The sequence below is a fragment of the Thamnophis elegans genome, chromosome 16 (genome assembly GCF_009769535.1).
Source record: "Thamnophis elegans isolate rThaEle1 chromosome 16, rThaEle1.pri, whole genome shotgun sequence".
Lineage (NCBI taxonomy): Eukaryota > Metazoa > Chordata > Lepidosauria > Squamata > Colubridae > Thamnophis > Thamnophis elegans.
This window is the reverse complement of record NC_045556.1, coordinates 13590355-13615861: the sequence shown is the minus strand read 5'-3', so window position 1 is coordinate 13615861 and position 25507 is coordinate 13590355. Positions and strand designations below refer to the sequence as shown.

Genomic DNA, 25507 nt, shown 5'->3' with positions numbered 1-25507 from the left:
AAAAAAGATCAATAAAGCTACGGCATCCTTGACTGCAGAAACAGAACTAACGCTGGCCGCATTGCAAAACTTCAATAAAGAAAATACTCACAAAGGATGCTAAAATACTTGAGGAAGATCTCTGTGGGAGATCCTTAAGCCAAGAGAGAGGAACCCTGGACACAGGCAGGCTGCAGGGAAGCCAGTGGGACTGGAGAGGATCGAAGAGAACTCCTGACAAACGTCCCGTTCGAAACGCTAGGTTGGGATTAGGCCGTCCCAGGGCATCGCTCAGGAGGGCTTCGTAATAAGGTCAACCCAAACCAGGGAAGGGATTCCCATGGAGGGAAAGTACAAAGGGCAAATGAGGGGATGGGAACAAAGGCAACGCAGCAGCCAAGGAGATTTGGCTCAGAGAAACGCATAACAGGGACGTTGATGGGATTCTGGGACCGATTAACCGTGCATAAAAGCCTCTTATTGTATAACTGGGCCAGACTCATTAGTGTAACATGGAGGGAGAATGAAGGATTCATGAGAATGTGGAAAGTGAGATAAAAGGCAAAGATGGCAACTCCATCAAAGGAGGAAGAGCAGCTTCCGGGCGATTTTAGATATTTTGCATACGTGAGGTCCATATTCTCTTCCTGCCCTGTCCATGTGTGTATTTGTGTGTCTGTATCCTTTATCAGAGGATACAGGTGGCTCAGTGGCTAAGACACTGAGCTTGTCGATCAGAAAGGTCGGCAGTTCGCCGGTTCGAATCCCTAGTGAGCTCCCTTTACTTGTCCCAGCTTCTGCCAACCCAGCAGTTCGAAAGCATGTAAAAAAGCAAGTAGAAAAATAGGAACCACCTTTGGTGGGAACGGAACAGCGTTCCATGTGTCTTTGGCATTTAGTCATGCCGGCCACATAATCACGGAGACATCTTTGGACAGCGCTGGCTCTTCGGCTTTGAAACGGAGATGAGCACCGCCCCCTAGAGTCGGGAACGACTGACACCTATGTGCGAGGGGAACCTTTACCTTTACCTTTACCTTATCCTTTGTCAGCAGAAGGATGCAAGTTCTCTTTATATCGTTCAATGCATCACTGCTTCTTCCCACCATTCCTTTGCTTAAACAGGTTCTTAAGATCTGAAGTTGTGTTTGCTGATATAAATGACTTCCCTGCCCTGAGAACTGTTGGCTCCCAGCTCATGGCTCCCTATTTGGTTGATGTCTCAGTGTGTGTCATCCATCTAACCAGACCTTCCGTACCAATTATGGGCAATTGTCCTCTCCTTCGACTGGAGCCCTTCCTGGAAGCATCTGATGGGATCTGGGACATCAATCTCTTTACTTGATCCAAGAGGGTTCTTCTTCCTTATGTACTCGTCAGTTCATTCTCTTTACATAGAATGGGGCAGAGGCTGAAGGGCTACGGTTAGTCCTCAACTTACAAGGTTCAAAGTTATGAAAACCTTGGAAAAGTGACTGGTGAACCTTGCTCGCAGTTATGGCCAGTGTAGCATCCCATAAGGTGAAGTGATTGCAATTCGGGTGATTGGTTCCCATTTAGGACAGTTGCAGAGTCTTGTGAACCAACTATCCACCTTTTCAGATATGTCTTCTGAAAAACAGTTGATTGGGGAAGCCAGATGCGCTTAATGACCACATGATTTGCTTAATGACCGCATGCTTCACTCAGTGACCACGGTAAACATGATTGTAAAATCAGTTCTGAAGATTCCAATCCCAATGGAATCAACCATAAATTGAGGACTACCTGTACCATTAATTACAGGGGAAAGAGAGGACAACAGGGAACAAATGAGGGCATGTACGCGAAGGCACCATCACAATGACATCATAACATTTATTTATGCATTGATTGTGCCATTTTTTGCAAGTAGTATTCTGTTGATATCACAATGTGTACTTGACACACCTGCAATTATGCCCATTCACATTTTAAACTTTATGTATGTATTCATCCATTCTCTCTCTTTTTCTCTCTCTCCCCCTCCCTCCCTCCCTGTTGCATCAAACAATAGTGTATTGATTTTTTGAATAAGCTACCAATAGCAGAGTGTTCATAACTTGCTAAGCCATTATTAGCCATGATTTATAATCCACAGCAGCTCCGTTCAGATCACAAGGCAAGACAAAAAAAATAAAAATCAAAGCTTGGATTATCACATAGTCACAGGCCGTTCCTCTAATGGGAACAGGAGATTAGTTTAGTTTCAGATTATAAAGAATAGACAAGGGGGAGGCCATTAAAGCTAGCAGACGGTCCTTTTAACTTAAAAAGATTCCAGATCCAAAGAAAGAAGCACATAGGCCCAGTAGAGAGGAACTGAAATAGGGAAGACACATTCTTTAATTGCTTGGGGATGTAAGGATTTGGAATTCCATGGCACCAGGACTGTGGAAGGAAAATATGTGTTCCAATTGTAGGTGCAGATCAAAGGGGGAGAAAGAGGGGGGAAGGGAGGGAGGGAAAGAGAAAGAAAGAAAAGAAAGAGAATGAGAGAAATAAAGAAAAGAAAGAAAACAGGAAGAGAGGAAGAAAAAGAGAAAGAAAAGAAAGAAGAGAGAAAGAAAAAGAAAAAAGAAAGAAAAGAGAAAGAAAAAGAAAAGAAAGAAAGAGAAAAAGAAAAAGAGAAATAAGAGACAGAGAGAGAAAAAAGAAAGAAGAGAGACAGAAAGAACAGAAAGGAGAGAGAGAGAACTGTCACTGGGACTTGAGTGGAGAAAGCACAATATGAGTTCAGCCAAATGTCATTTTGATCTCTTTTCTTTCCCCTGCAGCTTCTGATTGGTCATCCTCACATTTGACAGTTTTCATGAATGGTATTATTTGGCCCTCGTTAAGCAAACACAATACTGTATTTAGGCATTGATGTCTGGCCCCCATTTGACATTGTCTGCAGAGGCTCTGTGTGAAGGGCTGAAAGATTAAAAAGATGTCTCTCTGCCTGTCTATCCACCTACATATGAAAGCAGGATCTTGAAATGGCCCACCAGTATTTTCCAGCAGAGTGCTTGGGACAATAATTAATGTTACCGAACCAGGATCAGTCTTCCAGCCTCCACCTGATGGTATGTCAGCCACTAAGGCAGCAGATTTCCAAGTAGCAACAGCGTAGCACATGATGTTCTAAAGGCAGCACATCAAGTAGAACAATGCAATCTGTTCATGGGAACATCTAATGGTGGGAGAAGTAGGAGATGCTAGAAAGTCCATGCCAACAGTAATTTTGGCTAGCCAAAAATATTAAGCAGGGTCATACTTGAGTGGAACATAATGAAGTCCCAGAGCTGCTAGATTAGAAAGCTGGGGAAAAAAAACTCTAAAAGGCAACGGAATCTTTATCTTCGTCTTTAGAAATGCCATCTCATCTGTTTTGCTAAAGGCATATAAAGAATGCAGTTGCTGCATTGAATGTTGTTTATTGATTTTAATAGCAATAGCACTTCGACTTCATAGTATTTTTTACAGCCCTCTCCAAGCGATTTACTAAGTCAGCATTTTGCCCTCAACAATCTGGGTCCTCATTTTAACCAACCTGGGAAAGATGGAAGGCTGAGTCAACCTTGAGCCGGTCAGAATCAAACTGCTGGCGGTCGGCAGAGTTAACCATGAAATACTGCATTCTAACCACTGCGCCACCATGGCTCAATTTAACTGACTGTAAACGGGCAGCGTGAATGATTACTTCTCTACTTTTGCACATTTGATGTCAAGTTGTGTCTACTGTATCTACTCCAGGGGGCTGACACTTTGACTATATAAACAAATGTACTCTTCCAAATAGTGGAATAATGATAAAATAACAATAGCAACTCATCACCAGAAAAATAACATCCTTAAGGAATAAGGCCAAGTTGTACTAATCATTGGGGATTACAGTTCTCCTCCATTAGCTCATTCCAACAGCTCAAGGTTTCATAAAAAGCTTGAAAAACAAGCTGTGCGTTTGCAAAAAGGCCACGTGGATTACAGTAATCCCATTTTTTAAAATAAAAGTAAGCTTTCTTATAGTAATAGTATTCAGGCACAGTATATACCACTTCATAGTGCTTTACAGGCCTCTCTAAGCTGTTTACAGAGTCAGCATTTTGCCCCCAACAATCTGGGTCCTCATTTTACTTCTCTCCTTGATTAGTTTCCACCCATTGCTTCTTGTCCTACCCTCAGGTGCTTTGGAGAATAGTTTGACTTCCTCTGCTTTGTGGCAACCGTGAGATATTGGAACACTGCTATCATGTCTCCCTTAGTCCTTCTTTTCATCAAACTAGACATACCCAGTTCCAGCAACCGTTCTTTATATGTTTTAGCCTACAGTCCCTTCTTCATCTTTCTTGCCCTTCTCTGCACTCTTTCTGGAGTCTCAACATCTTTTTTACATCGTGGCAACCAAAACTGAATGCAGTATTCAAAATGTGGCATTACCAACATTTTGGTATTATAAAGTGGAATTAACACTTCACATGATCTTGATTCTAAATAGCTGGAACATAGAATAACAGAATTGGAAGGGACCTTAGAGGTCATCTAGTCCAACCCCCTGCTTAGGCAGGCAACCCTACACCACTTCAGACAAATGGTTATCCAACATCTTCTTAAAAACTTCCAGTGTTGGAGCATTCACAACTTCTGGAGGCAAGTTGTTCCAATGATTAATTGTTCTAACTGTCAGGAAATTTCTCCTCAGTTCTAGGTTGCTTCTCTCCTCGATTACAGACCTCTCTAAGCTGTTTACAGAGTCAGCATTTTGCCCCCAACAATCTGGGTCCTCATTTTACTTCTCTCCTGGATTAGTTTCCACCAATTGCTTCTTGTCCTGCCCTCAGGTGCATTGGAGTGTAGGAAGTTGACATTTCTTCCAACAGAATAGCTTGACTCCCTCTTCTTTTTGGCAGCCCCTGAGATATGGGAAGATTGCTATCCTGTCTCCCCTAGTCCTCCTTTTCATTAAACTAGACGTAGTTTAATTAATTCGTTTAATTTGTTCGTATCCATTTTCTCTTTATACATCATGTTTATACTTATATCTGTTACCTTATACATGCTTGACAAATAAATAAAATAAATAAAATAAATAAAATAAATAAAATAAATAAAATAAATAAAATAAATAAAATAAATAAAATAAATAAAATAAATAAAATAAATAAAATAAATAAAATAAATAAAATAAATAAAATAAATGCATGCACGCTTCTCGGGATTTCCTCGTCCTTGCACCTCTCAAAGCTTCACAGGGGTTCCCTTAATTTTATTCCACATCCATAAACGTGGAGCTTTGGCTAGAGTCTAGAGAGAGAGATGAATGCAATTGTGAATCTGCAAGGAATGCAACTTTCACTCAAACACTTAAACTCTCAGGCGAGGGACTGTTAAAAAAAACACCCTGCTGGACCAAAAAAATAAATCTCGCCCCGATCTTTAACGAGGAAACTTCTTACGTAGTTACTAACGGGAGGAATGGGGACTCGAACCCTCAGCCTCCGAAACTATCGGACTTGTGGAAAAGCGCGCCGCGGCTCCATCCGGGTCTTTTGTTTTCGGGACCGCCTTCGGGGACACGTCATTCGTGACGGAAGGCGAAGCGGGGATTGGTTGCCTAGGGAAACCAAAGTCCCTCTCTCCTCCCACCCACCCCCGCTTTAGGGGGCGGGGTTTGCTGGGTAGTTCCTGGCGGGAGATTCGACCCTCGGAAAGGCTGGCGAGGAAGGCGGGGGGTGCCTCGATAGGGCTGGCGGAGGAAAGAAAAGGTGGGGGAGAGCCTTCCCACCGTTCCCCAATTGGGGCAGGGTCCTGCAAGGGGGGAAGGGGGATTTGGGGGTGGAAGGAAGGGGGGGCTGGGGGGGGTCAGTCGAGGAACCCATTGGGAGGGGAAGCTCATTGGGGCGAGAGGGGTCTCCTAGGAGGCTCAGGCAATGAGGGGAGCTTATAAAACTTAGATGAGAGGTCACGTGGGCACCAGCCAATAGGGGTGAGGCAACGGGGAGGGGTCATTTGGGAGGAAAAGATTGGAAGTGTCAGACCCCCAATTGGGACAGGGTCCTGCAGGGGAGGCAGTGGAGTGGAGGGGTTTTGGGGGCTGTCAGTTGGGAGGGGGTCTTGGGGGGGTCAAACTCCCAATTGGGGCAGGGGAGGCAGTGGAGTGGAGGGGTTTGGGGGGCTGTCAGTTGGGAGGGGGGCTTGGGAGGGTCCGGCCCCCAATTGGGGCAGGGTCCTGCAGGGAGGCAGGGGAGTGGAGGGAGGATTGGGGGGGTCAGTTGGGAGTGGGACTTGGGGGAAAGGGGAGTCGATGAACCCATTGTGGGGAGCTCATTGTGAGGAGAGGGGTCCCAAAGGAGGCTCAGGCAATGGGGAGAGCTTATTGGGTGACAAGAGGTCATGTGGGCACCAGCCAATAGGGGTGAGGTCACGGGGGGTGTCATTTGGGGGAAATAGGATTTGCGGTGTCAGATGAGAGGGGGGCTTGGGGGGTCAGTTCCCCAATTGGAGCAGGGTCCTACAAGGGAGGCAGCAGAGGGGAGGGGGATTTGGGAGTGGAAGGAAGGGGAACTTTGAGGAACTCATTGGGGGGAGAAGGATCAAAGTAGCATCAGGCAATGTTGGGGGCGCTTACAGGTAGTCCTTGACTTACAACAGTTCATTTAGTGACTGTTCAAAGTTACAACAGCCCTGAAGAATGTGGCTGAGGGCCATTTTTCACAGTGACGACCTCTGCAGCATCCCTTATAATCGTGATCAAAATTTGGATACTTGGCAACTGACTCGTATTTATGACCATTGCAGCATCCCTGGGGGGGGGGTCATGTGATTCCCCTCTTCGGGTCCTTCTGACCTGCAAAAGTCAAGGGGGAATCCAGATTCACTGAACAACCAGGTGCCTCACTTACTGACTGTGGTGATTCGCCTAAAAACCATGGGGAGAGAAGGGTTAAAAAATAGGGGGAAAGCTCACTTAACTGTTTCACTGAACAACAGAAATGTGGGGGTCATAAATCGAGGACTACCTGTATTGGGTGGCGAGAGGTTACCTGGGCCCCAGCCAATAGGGGTGAGGCAATGGTAGTCATTTGGGGGAAATAGGGGGGGGGATCACGGAGGGGCAATTATGGGCTTCCCCAGATATAGAATAGATTAGAATAACGTTATGGTCACTTTGAATGTACACTAATTGGCATGCATTAAAATGACAGCATTTCCTTGACCGAGAAGGCAAAACAAATGGAGGAACCTGTTTTTGTGCTTTAGTAAATCTCCCTTATCCTTGAAGATTTGGTAAGTGACCCTAAAGCTTCCATTGGGCTCGCCTTGCCAAAATGGACCAGAAAATCCTGCTTCTGGCAGCAGAGGGAAACTTAGAGGGCCTCCAGTCGTGCCTGCAGAGCCTCAACGAAAAAGAGGTCAGCCCCAATTGCTTCTCTCATATTCAGCCTCTCCCCCCCTCAAAAAAAAAGTAGCCCCATTATTTATGTATGGCTTTTGCCTTTAAATTGGAGACCTTGGTTCTAGATAGTACTGAACTACAGTTTCTAAACTCTTTAAAGCAGAGTTCCTTTAAGCTTGGTCTGGAGATCTCTCAAGAACTCTCGGGAAAAAAATGAAAATGATTTGGCAGACGTTGAGGATATTTGCAAAATTTTAAAAAAATATTTTCATGATTGTTAAAAGATAGGGTTTTCATCAAAAACAAGATCAAAATTTGTAACACTGAAATTAAAACTGATGTTTTCATAGACTATGAAACCACGGACAAGAAACCATTAGACATGGACATAAATATTTTGCACGATTTAAAATGTTTCTTGCCAACTGGGCTAGATTGCCATTTACAAAATAAGCTATCCATGGACTCTGCTACCATGTCACTTAATTATTTAGGTCTCAGTTATTCATTCATTCTTTATTCCCAACATCTTCACACTCTTGCAAAGATTACTTGTGGGATCATTTGTAGACTACAATAAGAAGACAATAAGTAGGCATGTTTTTATTCAAATTAATACTGGGGGGTAATGATGGATGTAAAAGTTCGGAAGAATGACACGTTTTACAACTCTGGTCTCTTTGCTACAGTTGAATGACCTCATTACAAAACACGCGTTGAGGAAGAAGGCGATTGGTGCTGTTTTGAGAGGAATGTTCAAAGGTACTTACAAAGGACTAGTGGATTGATCTTTGGCCCAATGTTATGGCTACTTGCCCGGCGAAGCTAGTATTCTGAGCAAGTATGTAAATAATAGTTTCCAGACTGGGAGCAACCTGCTTCTTTGCTTTTCATTTTAATATCTGGGTTTCCTACCTTTTAAAATATTATTAAAAGATAGGAAACCCACATATTAGCTCGTTCTACTATTATAATAGGCTAGTAGGGATGTCAGCAACCTGCGGCTCCGGAACCTTATGTGGCTCTTTCATTCCTCTGCTGCAGCTCCCTGTCATGGCAGATGGATGGGAGAACTGTTGCCTCTGTACTTGCCTTTGGGTGGCAACAGGATGCCACATTCATGGTACATTTGCTGTTGCCGCCAACAAAGAGGGTTGGGAGAGGATGGCGGGGGCAGATTTTGCGGGGTGGGGAGGGGGAGAGAGAGAGAGGCGTGGTAAAGAATTTAACTGGTTCTCTGGCCTAACAACTGGCTGGGGGTGGGTGGGTCATGTGACAATGGGAGTGAATGAAACCAAGTTGGCCACGCCCACCCATGTTTTGTGGCTCCCGGTGTTTTCTTTGCTGTGGGAAAGGGCTCCAAACGTCTGCTTGAGGGTTTAAGGTTGTTGACCCCTTGGGCTAGCATCAAGTAATGGTTTACAACCCAGATATTATCCTGTTCTGCTATTAGAACAGGACAGCATCAAGTAATGGCTTATAAACAGTTGAATCTTTTAACCAACAAAGTGTTGGGGAATCATATTGCCCTATTTGTTGATAAAAGGAATATGCAAGCTTTCACATTGCAAAACCCCATTTCCGCTGTTTAAGCAGTTCAAAATTAATAATATTTTGTTGCTATTGTGTGATGCTGTTGTTGTTTTTTTGTTTTTGTTTAGGTTCCCCCTGCTCTCAACAGAAGGGTGTTTCCAGAAGACTAAGTATTTACAAACACTGTATTGAGTTAGTGGAGTCAGGTGACCTGCAAGTGGAAATTGCATCTGAGATAATAAGACTGCTTATGTTAGAGGTAAAAGATTAAAAAAAAAAATCAAGATTCTTCCATGAGTGACAGTGGGGATGATTCCTTTTTCTATCTATCTATCTATCTATCTATCTATCTATCTATCTATCTATCTATCTATCTATCTATCTATCTATCTCTCTCTCTCTCTATATATATATATATATAGATAGATAGATAGATAGATAGATAGATAGATAGATAGATAGATAGATAGATATATATATATATATATATTGTTTTGAGTTGGAATGTCAACTTGCAAAGCATCCCTGACCTGCTCCCGAGTTGCCATAGGCAAGGGGGGTGGGAAAAACAAACTCTGCGGTGAGGGAGCACGTCAGTCAAAACAAAAGCACATTCCAGCCATATCTCTCTCAAGGCCCTCTCCGTGGTTACCCACAGTGGCCGGAGGGGAGTGATCTCTACAACAACCCCCAAAATTGCTGTGTTGGAGAATGTGACTGATGACACACCTTGGGGGGAGGGGGAGAAACAGGGTCAGAGCTGGAACATAAATTACATGGAGTAAGAGTTGGCTTCACTTGGAAAGTACTCAGCATGAAGTTCCTACTAAATAAATGGATTTCTTTTGGCTTGAGGCTCATGATTTAATTAAGGCATCAGTTGGAACCCCGGCATGGTCAATATGTCAGCAACATGCTAATCATTTCCTTTGCAGTCCAGTGAATGTTTATATAGATCAGTGGTAGTCAACCTTTTTATACCTACCGCCCACTTTTGTATCTCTGTTAGTAGTAAAATTTTCTAACCGCCCACCGATTCCACAGTAATGGTGATTTATAAAGTAGGGAAGTAACTTTACTTTATAAAATTTATAAAGCAGAGTTACAGCAAACCCCTACCGCCCACCATGAAAGCTGGAACACCCACTAGTAGGCAGTAGGGACCAGGTTGACTACCACTGATATAGATGTCTGCAACTGAATAATTTCTTACTGTCCAGGATTGCTTTTTCTTTCTTGTGTTTTTAGGGCATCTCTCACAGTTTGTTTGTTTTTAAAGCAACTTTCTCTAAGCTGGCAGCGTCCAGATGCCTGGGCTACATCCTAGAATCCTTGCCGATCTTCATGTTGGCAGGGGAAATTTCCAAAATGGAAGGCCACATAATTGAATGGTATTGAAGAGGGGAAGGGCTGCAATTAGGATGGTGTGGCATGCATAACTTTGCATTTTTTTTGATCATGTTCCCTTATAGTGTCTACGTTTGGGCTAGTTAGGCTGGGATGCCCCCTCAGCTTCTTAATAGCTGACATGATATACAAAATGTATACAATAATTCTTCTTACTTTGGGAGATGATATTTCAGGTTGTGAGTGGAGGAGGTACTTCCTTGACACTTTTATAGTTGCTATAATGTAATTCAGAGCTCTGTTTGGTCTGAAACCTCTTAATATATAATCAGATTTTTAAAAATAATTAATAATATATATTTTAATACATCAGGCTCATAAGCTGCCCGGGCTTACTTTGGCTGACTTGGCGATGTTGTTCATCGAAGCAATTAAAGGAGGCAGCCTGTTGAGTGGCAAGTCTTTGGAACTCTTCCCTACGATTCTTACTGTGCTGGCTACCTCTAAGGAGACGCTTGAATATGGGACAGGTAAGCTCTTCCCTCTTCAGCTTTCCCTCCTTGACGTCTTTTGCTAATTAGCAACATCTAACCTATTCCCCCTTTCAGGTGAGCTGACGGGGGACGAATATAAGAAACAGCTGATTAATACCCTCTGTTCCAGCAGGTAAGTTTGTGCTTGCCAGGCCAGGTACCATTTGGTGGCATCTGTTCTGGTGGTCAATCTGATGTAAATTGTTTATTGGCATAATTTGCATAGGCAAATGTGAAACTATCCATAAGTACATGGAACATCTCTCTCCCTCCCTCTCTCCTCTCTCTCTCCCTCCCCCTCTCTCTCCCTCTCTTTCCCTCCCCCCTCTCTCTCCTTGCCTCTCTCCCTTCCTTCCCTCTCTATTTCTCCCTCTCTCCCTCCCTCTCTCTCCCCTTTCCCCTCTCTCTCCCTCTCTTCCTCCCTCCCCCTCTCTCTCTCCCTCCCTCTCCCCTCTCTCTCCCTGCCTCTCTCCCTTCCTTCCTTCTCTCTTTCTCCCTCTCTTCCTCCCTCCCCCTCTCTTCCTCTCTCTCCCCCCTCTCTCTCCCTTCCACTCTCCCTTCCTTCCCTCTCTCTTTCTCCCTCCCTCCCCCTTCCTTCCTCTCCTCTCCTGCCCTCTCTTTCACTCCCTCCCTTCCCCTCTCTCTCCCTGCCTCTCTCCCTCCCTCCCACTCCCTTCCTCTCCCTCTCCGACCCTCTCTGCTTTCCTTCTCTCTCCCTCTCTCCTCTCTCTCCCTCCCTCCCTCCCTCCCCCTCTCTCCCTCCCCCCTCTCTCTCCCTGCCTCTCTCCCTTCCTTCCATCTCTCTTTCTCCCTCTCTCCCTCTCCCTCCTGCTCACTCTTTCCTCGTCAATATTTTATGAAGTGTCATCATATTTCTTCCCATAGCTAATGAGCAAAGCTAATAGAGTGTTTACTTTGGTAATAACTGGAAATGTTCATGATTACATTTGGCTTGTAATCCTTTGAGTAAGCCTCAGAATAGAGCTTTCAAGTACCACTTTATAAATGAAGGCATTATTTAAGAAAAAAAGGCAATTGCATTCTGGATGGATTGCTGGTAACTTGTATTGGTATAAGCTTTGTGGATTATTTAATTAGCAGTCATCAATCTCTCTGTAGGTTTAGTTTATCAAACAAATGCAGTTTCTCTGGACGCATCATATTTGTTATCATATTTAGATTCAAAATGGGAGGGGTTTTGTTTGTTATTTTTTGGACAGGTGGAGCCCTCAGTATGTGATCCATCTAACTTCCATGTTCAGGTAAGGTCCTAATCATTTCCTTTTTGTTGTTGTCTTTCTCTGATGTAGGGATCAATTACAGGGTGCACAGAGGTCTTCAATAACAGTTTATGCTTGGACTTCAAAAAGTGTTTTAGGTTTCCCTTATGTTCCTTGAGAGGGAAAGATTCCAAAGGAAAGCATTCATGCTTGTATCTTTTGGAAAGATCCAGGTGCTAAGGAATGCTTTTATATCCTTTCCTGAATTAGCTGATGAAACTGAAAAGAGCTTAGAAAGATTATTTAAAGTGTTCAAAGTTCAGAATTTTTTTATGGTCCAAATCCAGTCATATTCCGAGAGGAGCTTGTCTAGACTAGTAACTTTGTCAGCTTTCTTTAAATGAAAAAAATGGTTGTGAGGAAAGAATATTAGACACATCTGACCTGGATTAGTTTAGAATACCAAGATAGGATCAAACCATCTGTATTCAAATCCTAAGCTAGCTATAAGTTGACTTGTTAATATTATCTTTCATTGGCTGGATCCATGTACTGCGTTAACTGATAGCTTTGTTTTAAGTTTAGTTTATGACTAAACCACAACGGTCCATTGTTTAAGTCATGGTTTGCAATCCAGAATACCTCAATTTATAAAATGTAGTGAGCCAAAAATAAAACAAAATTATGATGCATAATGTGCGCCACAGAGAATTGTTATAGAGTTGGGCAGTCTCACAAAACTGGTAAAATAAATTAACCTAATCTTCATTATGCCTCGAGCAATTTCAATCAAACGTGGTACACGACTTACTCTCTGGAAACAAATACTGTGGGGGTAAGGTACCCCTAACACCCCTCGGTGTGTGTGTCCGTGTGTGTGTGTTCCAGCATAACTCCGGAATGCCTGGGCCGCTGAAATGAAAAGGATTGAATTATATCTATAGTGTCAAGTCACCGTACTTTTGACAGTGATAGTGTGCATTTTGGGTTCAAGTTCTGTTAAGATACAGCCTGTTGTGCCTTAATATGGATTCTACTGTACAGCACAGTGGAGTTGCGATGGTACTCCACAAGGGGACTCCTTCTAATACAGGATTGGGATAAATACAAACCCGGGCTATGCCGGGCTATCAGTTAGTAATATATATATATATATATATATATATATATATATATATATATATATATATATATATATATATATATATATATATATATAAATAAACAAATGTATGTGTTACTTTGCTTCTTCTGATGTAAATGCGGTGCTCCTTTTCTGAAAAGACACCTATCTGTCTTTTGTTTCACTATGCAGGGATGTTCCATTGAGTAAAGAAGAACTGCAATTTGTGGTAGAAAAGATCTTAAGAATGTTCTCTAAGTTAGATCTCCAGGAAATCCCACCTTTGGTGTATCAGCTGTTGCTACTTTCTTCAAAGGTAATGCTTTTGAGAAAATTGCCTTCCCAAATTTTCTAATATCATAGTTTCAGAGGAATCATCCCATTTACCCAGAGACTTGGCAATATGAGTCATGTAACACAGTTATCTCGTAACTTCTCAGGGTAGCAAGAAAAACGTTTTGGAAGGGATTGTCAACTTTTTCAACCAGATGGATAAGAAGCAAAAAGAGGAGCAGAGAGATTCAGAGTAAGTTGTTTTTCTCACGTTCTTGATTTGAAGCTGTGATATCCGTTGCCCTTTGTTGAAGCAGACATATTGCCTTTGCTTCTTATCACAACCAAAATTCAATCTTCCAGATCCCTGGAACTTGAAGAAGCTACAGTGCCCTTAGAACAACTCCGCCACGTGGAAGGCACCATCATTCTGCACGTTGTACTAGCGATAAACCTGGACCATGATCTAGGAAAGGAGCTAATAAAATACTTAAAGGTATATTAAATACAGAGTTCAGGAGACTGTTCTGACCCAGGCTTCCTTAGAAAGCAAGAAGCGGAGTATTGGTCCTGGAAAACCCCTTTTATTTACACAACTGAATTCCTTTCATTCACAGTCCGCAAGGCTTAGCAAACAGTCTTTCAGAGGAATATTTATCAACACGAACCTTATCTCGCCTGGAGAGCTACCAAATAACTAGTTTCCAAAACTAGGCAAAACTTGGCACAGTCTCTTATAGTCCCAAACAGAACTTTCCACTCTTGAAACAACCGAAAGAACGAATTGTTTCCTGCAAAAGCCCACTCCCAGTTCACTCCTCTTTTGTTTCCTATGGGAGGCCCCAATCACCTCTAAGGTGTGGCTTTACTCCTAAGTCAACCCTGCTTTCTTAGTTGTTCTTGTCTTCTGGCAGCTCTGCGCATGCGCATACTGGGAACAGGCTCCAGCTGTTCTTCTGCCTCACTGCTGTCTAACTTCCCTCTCTGCCTCCCATGCAGAGCCCTTGTCTAAGCTTTCCTCAGCCCCAAGGACTGACCCATGTTCCTCCCCAACCTCCTCACTGTCCGACTCTACTGCCAGGTCTACTGGCCAATAGGGGGTCACAACAGAGACTAAGTTGATCTCGGGCAAGCAATTTTGCATTATTTCTTTGTAAAATAGGAAGTCCTCTTAAGTTGCTTTGCATTGTTTCGATGCCTCCTAGACGGAGCAGCAAGGAGATCCTGGGAAAGCCCTCTGCCCCTTCAGTGTGACCATTCTGCTTTCAATGGCCAGAATACACCGATTTAAAGAACAGGTATGTCTTTCTTTCTAAATGTTGAGTGTCTCTCACTTAGTCAACTACAGAAAACTTGGTCATTCTGTCATGTTTAGTTAGCCTTAGTGGCGTAGTGGTTAGAATGCAGTACTTCAAGCTGCTTCTGCTGCCTGCCGGCTGCCTGCAATTTGGCAGTTCAAATCTCACCAGGCTCAAGTTGACTCAGCCTTCCATCCTTCCGAGGAGGGTAAAAGGAGGACCCAGGTTGTTGCGGGCAAGAGGCTGACTCTGTAAACCGCGTAGAAAGGGCTGTAAAAGCACTGTGAAGCGGTATATAATTCTAAGTGCTATTGCTGTGCTTATTCTGTATTGAATTTGTTGAATTGTTTTCTTCAAGACACTGATTGAGGGAAGTCCTAACTGCTCGTTCTTGTGGTATTTTAGATATTTGACTTTCTGAAAACATCAATTATGAAAACTTTCAAGGACAAACAGTTTCTTCAGGGCTCCAGGTTTCTACAGGATTTAGCTCCTCTACAGTATGATATATCTGACATGTTTTTGGAAGTTGTAGCGAACAGGTGAGTTACTGCAACAGCCTGTCAGTTGAGAGCAATTAATGCAAGGAACTTTACCTTTTCCTCTTGTTTTTTACAATTTATTTTTTATTTTCCACTTTCATAACATATAATCACATGTATACTATTACATAGACAATATCATGTTGTAAGAGAAGACAGTATACATGTGCAATCATATTACTTTAAAATCTAACACCCCTCGTCAGGCCTAATATACTTCCCGCCCTCCCCCCCGAGCCCCCACAACCTCCCCTCCCCCCTGACTTCCCAGAACCCGTACACGGTATAGATATTTAACAAACACAGTCTAAGATATATTGAGAAAAAAAGAATAAGAAATTAATAACATCTTTGCATTGTACTTAGCTCCTCCTTGCTAAACTAACTTTAAACAATTTAAATCATTCCTGATCTTAAGCATAGGCTATCTGGAATTTCTTAGTCCCGTATTTATTTTGTATATAATCGATCCATTTTTTCCAGTCTCGTTTATATCTCTCATTTGAGTGGTCTTTAAGATATGCAGATATTTTAGCCATCTCGGCTAAATTTGTGACTTTCGATGTCCATTCTTGAATAGAATAGAATTTCCTCTTGTTAATCCCCCACGTAAACCATGAAGCTTTGTAACCAACAAATTTACTATAAGAATTTTTAAAAAGGTACAGATGTAGAATCCCTTTATTGTGCTGGGTTCTCTCTCTCTCTCTCTCTCTTTCCTATGTGCCACCCAGCGTGTTTGGCTGGGATCATGTGACTCAGGGTCTAGTAGAACTTGGATTTATCCTGATGGACTCTTATGGGCCAAAAAGACCTTTTGGAGGTAAAGCCACGGAAACTAACCATATTCTGCCCAAAACCCCAGCCCAGCAAGTGTGTAAATTGGGAGCTGATATCCTCTTGGAAACTTTCAAGGTAATCTAAAGATGGAATTGTAGGATGCTGTAGATATAATATTAAGAAGGTTTTTTTCTTCTGTTGATATAAGATTTCTTCAAATTCTTATGATATTTAGAAATATTTCTAGACTATCTTTAAAGGCAAAACTCAAGCTGTTTTGATAACTTTTTCCTTTTCAAATTAAAATAAATGTAATTCTTTTTCTTAACCCTGCTTCTTAATTTCTGTGGGAAACAGGAAACAACAGGAGCACGCCCTTGCATGAAATTTAGTTCAAGGCAAATTTGTTATTGGAGTGGGCTAAGGCAACCGAATGCAGCTTGTTTTGGCTTTTAAATGTGAAGCCTGTCAGAATATTCATGAACTGGAATAGGGCATAGCAGCAGGTCAGCCATTGGGGACTGGCTGGAATAGTACATAGTAACAAGGTCAGCCAATGTATAGGCATGGCAACTGGGTCAGCCAATGGGAACTATTTGGTGACTGAGAGTCATGCCAGATGGCTCAGAGCCTGCACATGGCTTACCTATGAAGCTCTGTGCAAGAGAACTACCATATTTTTCAGCGTATAAGGCGCACCTTTTCCCCCTTAAAAGAGGGTGAAAATTTGGGTGCATCTTGTACACTGAATGTAGCCCCACACTTTGGCCTCTGCCTCCCAGCAATTTACCTCCTTGCAGCAAATGGGGAAAATGGGGCTTGCGGAGGCTGCAATAGGCTATAGCAATTCCTGCAGCCTGAAACAGCTGATGATTGGGAGGCCCACTGAAATTGAAAGTGAAACTTGCTGTTAGCTCCAGGAGGCAAATTGCTGGGAGGCAGAAGCAAAAAAAAATAAATTCTTGTGCTAATCAGGCTGTTTGTTGCAAGGAGATAGGTCAATATCTATAAATGCCTATAGAATGTTCAAATTATTAGACTTATTTTTTTAAATACTCTTTTATTATTGTTCTAGACAGCTTAACAAAATGAAGAAGCTTTTTAAAATAAATGCTTGATCTGAACAGGCCCAGTGCTATTGTATCTCCTTTTAAATAGCAGAGAATAACTATACGTCTAGAAAACACATCAATTTTGACAGCATCTGTACAAGTTTAGTCTGAAATGTAATATATACACTACAAACAGTGTATGTTGTCTGAACTGCTTGCTGTTTATTGCAAGGAGGCAAATTGCTGGGAGGCAGAGGAAGATATTTTCCCCTTGTTTTCCTCCTCAAAAGCTAGGAGCGTCTTGTACTTCAGAGCATCTTATACTCCGAAAAATATGGTAATCTAGTCTGCTCTCTGAATTGAAACTGGAAACCAGTCTCTTCTCTCTACCAGGTTGGAAGAATCTGCTGTTGGCATTGTTCATTTATTCATGTGTTATTATGTATATAAAGAAGTTAATGAGTCCTGCTGAATCAGTTATCTGAGTGTGCTTTCTGGATTTGATTTTCTGCGACAAACTCTGACAAAGCCAGCTTTCATTCATAAATATTATTCAAATAATTAAAACAGGAGGAAGGTAATTACCTAATATATCACAAGGAAATCCAGAACTGAAGGCACCACCACCACCACCACAGAGAAGTCCTCTTTTTCACAAATGCATCAAAGTGCCTGTAGATGCATTTTCTCTGCTGATCAGTGAATTGGGCAGTAATTGGGGCTGCCTGGTAAAGCAATCAACCAATGTAGCATAGCTTCAAAGGCTTTAAAGTATTTTCTCTTGAAACTAGATGGAGAAACTTTGCATTTTTAAAATACCCTATCTTCCAGGTCCACGAACCGATCAGAAGTGAAATTCTAGAGCAGATCCTGAACAGAGTGATCACAAATGCAGGCGTTCCCATCGCCCACTTCATAGGTAACTTTGCCACGTGGAATTCAAGCTCACAAAATAGACTGCAAGCTTCCAGTACACCATCCTCCTCCTCTTTTAACTGCTCCATAATCCCTTGTGGAGTGTAGTCTGGGCAACTGAATAGAACTAGCAGAGTGTTTTAATGGCCGGACGCCCTTCCTGTCACCAGTGCAGAGTTTTTTTTCAGCAGGTGTATTCTCACTGTGCCCAGAGAGAGAAATATCTGCCTCTACCTAGGATTGAACTCATAGTCTCCACCTCTAGGCCTCTAGGACACTATCTCAAGAAAAATTCATCAGCCAGGAATTTCCCCAGGCTCCTGACTTCAAAAAGCAAATGATAGTTGGGAAAGAGTAGTTCTACACTGCATGGAATCATAATGGCTTACCCAGCAAGCCATGATGATGTAAAGAATTCCTCTGCATCATATATGAACTCAAGAAGTTGAGTTCATATATGAACTCAAGAAGTTACTCATTTCAAAATTGTTATTATTAGCTGGTTTTCAGCAAGGCCAAATAGGATATGTACCCACGTTTTCTGATCCTCATAGGACATATTAAAAGGGCCTGTTAACCTTTTAATGTAGCAAAACAAGTTGACTGTCTCACCTGTTTGGGGGTTGAGGAAAAGTAGTGAATAAAACTTTTCCTTTAATATATGAACTTGAATTGAATGGAATACTTTCTTTGGCCAAAATACACAAGGAATTTGTCTCCAGTGCAGAAGCACTTGGTATATAGGCAAAGCAACAAAGAGAATAATACTCCATAATAGGAAGAAAGATAAAGAAGATAATAAAAAGGATGAATAATACTGCAACCACATTATGTGGATTAAAATACATGGGTGTTAGACAGAACTGCAAATAAACGTGTATCTGCCTTCCTTTTTGAAATAGAATAGAATAGAAAAACAGTTGGAAGGGGCCTTGAAGGTCTTCTAGTCCAACCCCCTGCTTAAAAAGATGTGCTTATTCAGAGCATCCTGTTCTTTTCCCTAGCAGATGCCACAGCTTTGAATGTTCTCTCCTCCTCTCTTTGCAGACTTATTGTCCAGCATAATTCTATCTGCTCCTCTGGTCCTCCAGAATTCTTCCTCTAATGTTACAGAAGCTTTTGAGCATTTGTCATTCCTTCCTCTTGACACAGTTCAAGGGTTTCTCAAGGCTGTGCAGGTAATGTAATGTTATAAATATGGTTGCTCAAAAACCGAGATACTTTTTAAAATACTACTAGCTGATAAGCCAGTGTTACCTGGGTATTTATAGACGTAAAAGCATTTGTCTGACAGGGAGCCATTGGGAGGGGCCTTTCTTCCCCCTACTCCCATGCCCATCATCCCTGTCCTCCCCCTTCCCCCTCCCATGTGCTCCTCTTTCCCGCCCTGTCTACAATCCTGGCACATTGCCCCAAATCCATCAGGCACTTCCCCATTGGTCCACTGGAACGAATGTCACAGCTGGCCTTCCAGAGGATGATGCGAAGGAACTGACATCACAAACAATTGCCGCATTAGGATGCCGCACTTGCTCTGCTTAACGGCGCAGGCTCTCCTTTCTCCCTTCCATGACATCACAAACAATTGCTACTCTAGGACGTTGCACTTGCTCTGCTTAATGGCCCAGGCTCTCTCTTCTCCCTCCCATGACATCACAAACAATTGCTGCTCTAGGACGCCACACTCACTCTCCTTAACAGGCCAAGCGTTCCAGAGTTATGCTGGAACACACAGATACACACACCAGGGGTGTCTTACCCTCTATTATTTGTTTCCAGAGGGTAAGTCATTTGTGTACCATGTTTGGTTGAAATTGCTTGAGGCACTCCAGAGTTATGCTGGAACATAAATACAAACATACATACATACATACATACATACATATTTTTTTATAGATAAAAAAAATTAGAAACACAAAAGCATACTTGGACCAAAAATGAATCTTTAATCACCCAGTTTTTTTCCCCTTCTCCCACCCGTAGAGAAAAGACCCAAGTGGTTTATGAAACTGGAGGTGGTTTTTTTTTTTTGTATTGCGATAGTTTTAAGACATTCTAAATTTTGTTTTCTCCCAGCCTTTGCTCAAAATAAGCATGTCCTTGAGGGACTCGCTGATCCTTGTTCTCCGCAAATCTATGTTCTCTGGGTAAGTTGTCTTTGTTTTTTTAAAAAAAATGTCTTCCGTGTTTGTTGATTTTCCCCTGCACACATATGTGCTAAAACTCTTTTTTTTTTAAAGTAGAATTCAGTAGAACTGTTTGATCGCTTTTATCTCTAAAATGTTTGCTTGAAGAGTTAAATAATTTTTCAAAAAAAAAAATGATTGGTGATTTCCAGACAGAGAGCCTTAAATCCATGTGACCAGGAAAGTGTCAGCGTTCTGGAAAGACCCAACTCCCAGAAAGAAAAACTCTGAGACAGGCATTTTCTCAAAGCACTCAATTATTAGCATAGGTATACAGGCACATCTGGGAAAACCCGAATCTGAGATTTCCGGACTTTTCCCTCAGCAAGTCAAAAGTCCAAACCAATCCCCTGCATCCATCAATCCATCACATTGGGATCCAATCCCAATCCTTCCCAACTTGAGACATCACTTCAACCACTCCTCCCCCAGGTGAAGGAATGCAATGACCTTGACCGAAAAGAAGAATGCTATTATGCCTAACTACATTCCCTCTACTAAATCCCCGCTCCTAATTGCCCAAGCATAAGAATGTGGCAGCGTGGAAGCTTCCGGTGTTAACATGGCTTCCAAAGCTGACAGAAAGTTAACAAATATTCATGTTTCTTTTTAAAAAAATTATCTACCGGGTTTTGGTGGTGAAAGTAACCCATCATTCTAATACATTTTCATCCTGGGGTGGAGAAACACTACTTTAAATTCGTCTTCTCTCTTGATTGCAGACAACTAGATGCCCGCAAGTCGGCAGTTGCTGGGTTTTTGCTGCTCCTGAAAAATTTTAAGGTCCTGGGGAGTTTGACCTCTTCCCAATGCAGCCAAGCAATTGGAGCCAGTCAGGTAAAGAAAATGGCACTGATATGATATGAAATTATATGGGTTTGTGGAAATACCATCCCCAAGAAAACACAAATTGAGATTTGAAAGAGACACCTATAACAATAGAAAAAGAAAGGGAGGGAAGAAGGAAGGGAAAGGAGAAGAGGGTGGAAAGGAGAGAAAGAGAAGGAGAGATAGTAGGAAAGGAAGAGTGGAGGAGAGGTAAGGGAAGAAGAAAGAGGTAAGGAGAGGTGGGTGGAAGGGAGAGAAAGAGGAGGAGAGGAGTGAGGATGGGAGAGAAAGAGAAGGAGAGAGGGTAGGAAGGGGAAGAGAGAGGGTAAGAGTAGGGGAGAGGTAAGGGAAGAAAATAGGGGAAGGAGAGGAGGAGGAAGGAAGTAGAGAAGGAAGGGAGAGAGAAAAGAAAGAAAATAAGGTGGTGTCATAACAGGCGCTAGGGATGGTAAACAAAACAATCCAAACTGTACCTTATAATCTTTTAAATGGAATAACAATAGTATAAGAATGGCAAAGAAAAAGAATAACTTGAAAAAACCTAGAATTGTATGTAAGAGAATAAACGATAGTAAGAATATATAGCACAATATAGGTAAACAATATTTGGTTATAAATAGCTAAGTATAAATAAATACAGAATTGTACATTAAAATGGATAACGAATAAGGAGACAATGAATGCAAGATAGAAATGTATAGAAGGGAAAACACTAACTGCAAAGAAACCGATACGGAACTGCTGTAGAATATATGATGGAACTTCTTGTTCCTATGTTGTCTTAAGTCATGTGTTTGTTTTTGTTGACGTGTTTATGTGTTTAAAATAAAAATTTATTAAAAAAAAATGCAAATAAATAAATAAATAAAATGGCACTGGTCCCAGCATGTTTCACTCGCTCTCCTGCAGATTCCGATCTGCAGCACAAATGCATATACTGGAAGGGGAGGTGTTTGAGGAATGATAGACACAGCTAATTACAGATAACTAACCCTTGGATTAAAATTACCCAGTATTCCAAAGGTCTACAAAGTATTTAAAAAATTGTCTTCCATGCTGATGTTGGTTGGGAGTATTGGAGAACAGAAGGGAATGGTGGCAGGTTTGAGCAATTCCAGAAATAGCTACAGCAGTAATGGCAAACCTTTTCAGCACCGAGAGCCCAAACCGGAACACACAGAGGGCCAGAAACCCGAAGACCAGCTGGCCAGTCCCCGCATGCCTGTTTTTGGGTCAGTTTTTTGGGTGTTTTCCAGGCATTTTTCCAGCCGTTTTTTGTCCGGAAAAGTGGCTTTAAAAATGTCCTTAAAAACAGCCCTGAAAATGGCCCAAAAAACAGCATGAAAATGGTCTGAAAAACAGCCTCTTTTGGCCATTTTTCGGGCCATTTTCTGGCACTTGTGAAGACCAGCTGGTGCCTGTGATGACCACATGTGTACCGGAAAGCAGAAGGGTAGCTGGCGATGGTGTGCGTGCCCCCTCTGACGCGTGTGCCACACGTCACGGGACTACAGAGTCCCTGGGCGCCAAGCAGCACCTAATGTATTAGTAGTATTTTTTAGTTTCTTCGTCAGCTCTTACTCCAGTTGAAAAACGATTTCCCATTTAACAAGTATCATCAAGTTAGGCTGATAGAATGGTGCGGTGGCCTAGAGGTGGAGCTCTTGCCTCGCAATCAGGGGGCTGTGAGTTCGATCCTAGGTAGAGGCAGAATGTTTCTCTCTTTGGGCACCCTGAGAATATATATCTGCTGGGGGGGGGGAACCCCCTCCGCATTGGCGACAGGAAGGGCATCCGGCCATTGAAACATTCTGCTTGCTCCATTCAGTTGCCCAGACACCACCCTGCAAGGGATTACAGGGTTGTTAAATGAAGAAAATGATCAAGTTAGGCTGATTTTGTAAGCTTACAGAACAAAGTGTTACTGTGTCCAGTGGGGTTTGGTATGTACAGGACTCTCCCCATAGAACAGGAATATAGCAGTTAATTTGGTGACTGTTGGAAGTTACCTTGGCACTGAAAAAAAATGATTTAGGACCGTTTTTCACACTTGCGCTATGGTTCCATGATCAAAATTCAGACATTTGACACATGCCGTATTTTTTAGACTATAAGACGCACAGGTGTATAAGACGCACCAAGATTTCGAAGAGGTAAGTAAGAAAAAAACGTTTTTGTCCTCCCCAGCCTCTGCAGACTTCAGCAGGGCTGGAGGAAGGCAAAAACGCCACCGTTTCCCACCAAAATGGGGGCATTTTTCCCTTTCCCCCAGCCCTGCCGAAGCCTGCAGAGTGCATCTGGGGGGTGGGGGAAGGCAAAAACACCCCCGATTTGGTGAAAAACGACCCGTTTTCCTCCCATTTTTCATAACAATGGGATGCAGGGGCGGGGCTTCGGGAAGCCAAAAATGGCTGTATTCGGTGTATAAGATGCATCAACATTTCCATAATCTTTTGGGGGGGGAGGTGCGTCTTATACTCAGAAAAATATGGTATACGTGGACGGCTGTAGTGGCCCCTTCTTAGAATAAACTCAATGGGGAAGCCAGATTTACGCAACCACAGTTTGACTAATTTAACGATTGCAGTGATTCACTTAACAACCGTGGCAAGAAAGGATGTAAAAGGAGGCAAAGTTCACTTAACACCTGTTTTAACAACAGAAATGTTGGGCTCATTTGCAGTTATAAGCCGAGGAACTCCATGACTGCTCCTTCCTTCCAGGTTCAGGTAGATGTCCATGCCCGCTATAATGCGGCAGCCAATGAGGCCTTCTGCTTAGAGATCCTAGGCAGCCTGAGACGATGCCTGAGCCAGCAGGCTGATGTCAGACTCACCCTCTACGAGGTAAGAAGAGCTCCCTTTGGCATTCAACTTAGTTCCCTAACATCCCCACATTTCTAGCTGTGTCTCAAGTAAACATACAACTTGCAGAATACGGAATAACAGACTTGGAAGGGACCTTGGAGGCCTTCTAGTCCAACCCCTGGGTCAAGCAGGAAGTCCTATACCATTTCAGACAAAAGATTGTCCAATCTCTTCCTAAAAACCTCCACTATTAGAGCACCCACAATTTCTGGTGGCGAGCAGTTCCATTGGCTAATCGCTCCCACCGTTAAGAAAGTTCTAGGTTGCTTCTCTCCTTAGTGAGTTTCCATCCATTGCTTCTTGTCCTACCTTCAAGTTCTTTAGAGAATAGTTTGGCCCTTCTCTTCTTTGTGGATTGTGGGTGGTGCTAGAATTTCTGCTTCTCCCATTCTTTTCTGATCAATTTCAAGCTCACTTTAAAAACAAAGAAACAAAACTTTCATTTGTCTTTCCAGGGTTTTTATGATGTCCTGCGCAGAAATTCTCAATTGAGCCATTCCATTCTGGACATGCTTCTCTCGCAGGTACAGGAATGACTAAAGATTAGAAGCTGGATTTAAGGGAAATGCTGACCAGAGTTTGGGGGTTGGTCACTCTTTTGAGTCTTGTCTACCTTTTGAAGAGGAAGCCCAAAACCTAGTTGATTCGACGAGGCAAAATGGCCACCTGTTTGTGCCTCAAAATAGGAATGAAGAAAAAGGATTTGCCATGTAGATGGGGAAGAGAAAGAAATATGGATCTAAGTCATGAGAGTTATAGCAAAAGCACTTGTGGGACGCAGTGACTCAATGGCTGAGCTTGTCGATCAGAAAGGTCGGCAGTTTGGCAGTTCGAATCCCTAGCGCCGCGTAACGGAGTGAGCTCCTGTTAGTTGTCCCAGCTTTGGCTAACCTAGCCGTTCAAAAGCATGTAAAATGCAAGTAGAAAAATAGGAATCACCTTTGGTGGGAAGGGAACAGCATTTTGTGCATGTTTAGTCATGCCGGCCACATGACCATGAAGACGTCTTCGGACAGCGCTGGCTCTTCGGCTTTGAAACGTTGGTGAGCACCGCCCCTTAGAGTCAGGAACGACTAGGACATATGTGCGAAGGGAACCTTTACCTTTACCTAAGCATTTTACAGAGTCAGCATATTTATAGCTACTCAAGTGAATATTTGTGGAGATTCTCAGTCATCCAGATCATGTTACTCCAAAGGTGCTTTTTTCCCCTGTAAAAGGCATTTTCTTTGAAAATGTTTTGGTTCTCATCCAAGAAGCTTCTTCAGTTTTTTCAGAAACTATAGAAGTTCCTTGGATGAGAAGCGAAATGTTTTCGAAGAGAAAAAAACCCAAGAAAGTCCAATTGCCTTTTGGAAGAGCAAATCTGGGACACTCAAGTGAGCAGTTGTGTTCTGAAATGCATTATCATTCCTAGGCAAGTAGCGAAGGAGATTTATCTACCTTGGAATCCACTGAAGGAAATAAAAGTCTATTTATTCGTGGAAGGAAGTGATGATTTTGACAGAAGAATAGAACAGAATAAAATAAAATAGAATAGAATAGAATTCTTTATTGGCCAAGTGTGATTGGACATACAAGGAATTTGTCTTTGGTGCAGATGCTCTCAGTGTACATAAAAGAAAAGATACATTC

The 25507-nt window shown here is 42.5% G+C and overlaps 1 protein-coding gene across 2 annotated transcripts in view; it reads left to right on the top strand.

The window, feature by feature from the left end:
• Positions 1–5670: 5670 nt before the first annotated feature.
• Positions 5671–25507, top strand: part of FANCI (FA complementation group I) — a 37036-nt gene continuing 17199 nt past the window's right edge. The window contains exons 1-19 of one of the 2 annotated variants that reach the window (XM_032233047.1): positions 5671–5744; positions 7240–7391; positions 8065–8137; positions 9037–9167; positions 10629–10785; positions 10864–10921; positions 12009–12050; positions 13324–13447; positions 13572–13657; positions 13768–13900; positions 14610–14702; positions 15108–15244; positions 15979–16159; positions 17908–17995; positions 19039–19169; positions 20068–20138; positions 20900–21014; positions 23729–23851; positions 24328–24396. In XM_032233047.1, the coding sequence (XP_032088938.1) occupies positions 7308–7391; positions 8065–8137; positions 9037–9167; positions 10629–10785; positions 10864–10921; positions 12009–12050; positions 13324–13447; positions 13572–13657; positions 13768–13900; positions 14610–14702; positions 15108–15244; positions 15979–16159; positions 17908–17995; positions 19039–19169; positions 20068–20138; positions 20900–21014; positions 23729–23851; positions 24328–24396 (1896 nt within the window). In that variant the 5' untranslated portion in view covers positions 5671–5744; positions 7240–7307. Of the gene's footprint in view, positions 5745–7184; positions 7392–8064; positions 8138–9036; positions 9168–10628; positions 10786–10863; positions 10922–12008; positions 12051–13323; positions 13448–13571; positions 13658–13767; positions 13901–14609; positions 14703–15107; positions 15245–15978; positions 16160–17907; positions 17996–19038; positions 19170–20067; positions 20139–20899; positions 21015–23728; positions 23852–24327; positions 24397–25507 lie in introns of both variants that reach the window. The other variant, XM_032233046.1, reaches the window with a different exon arrangement.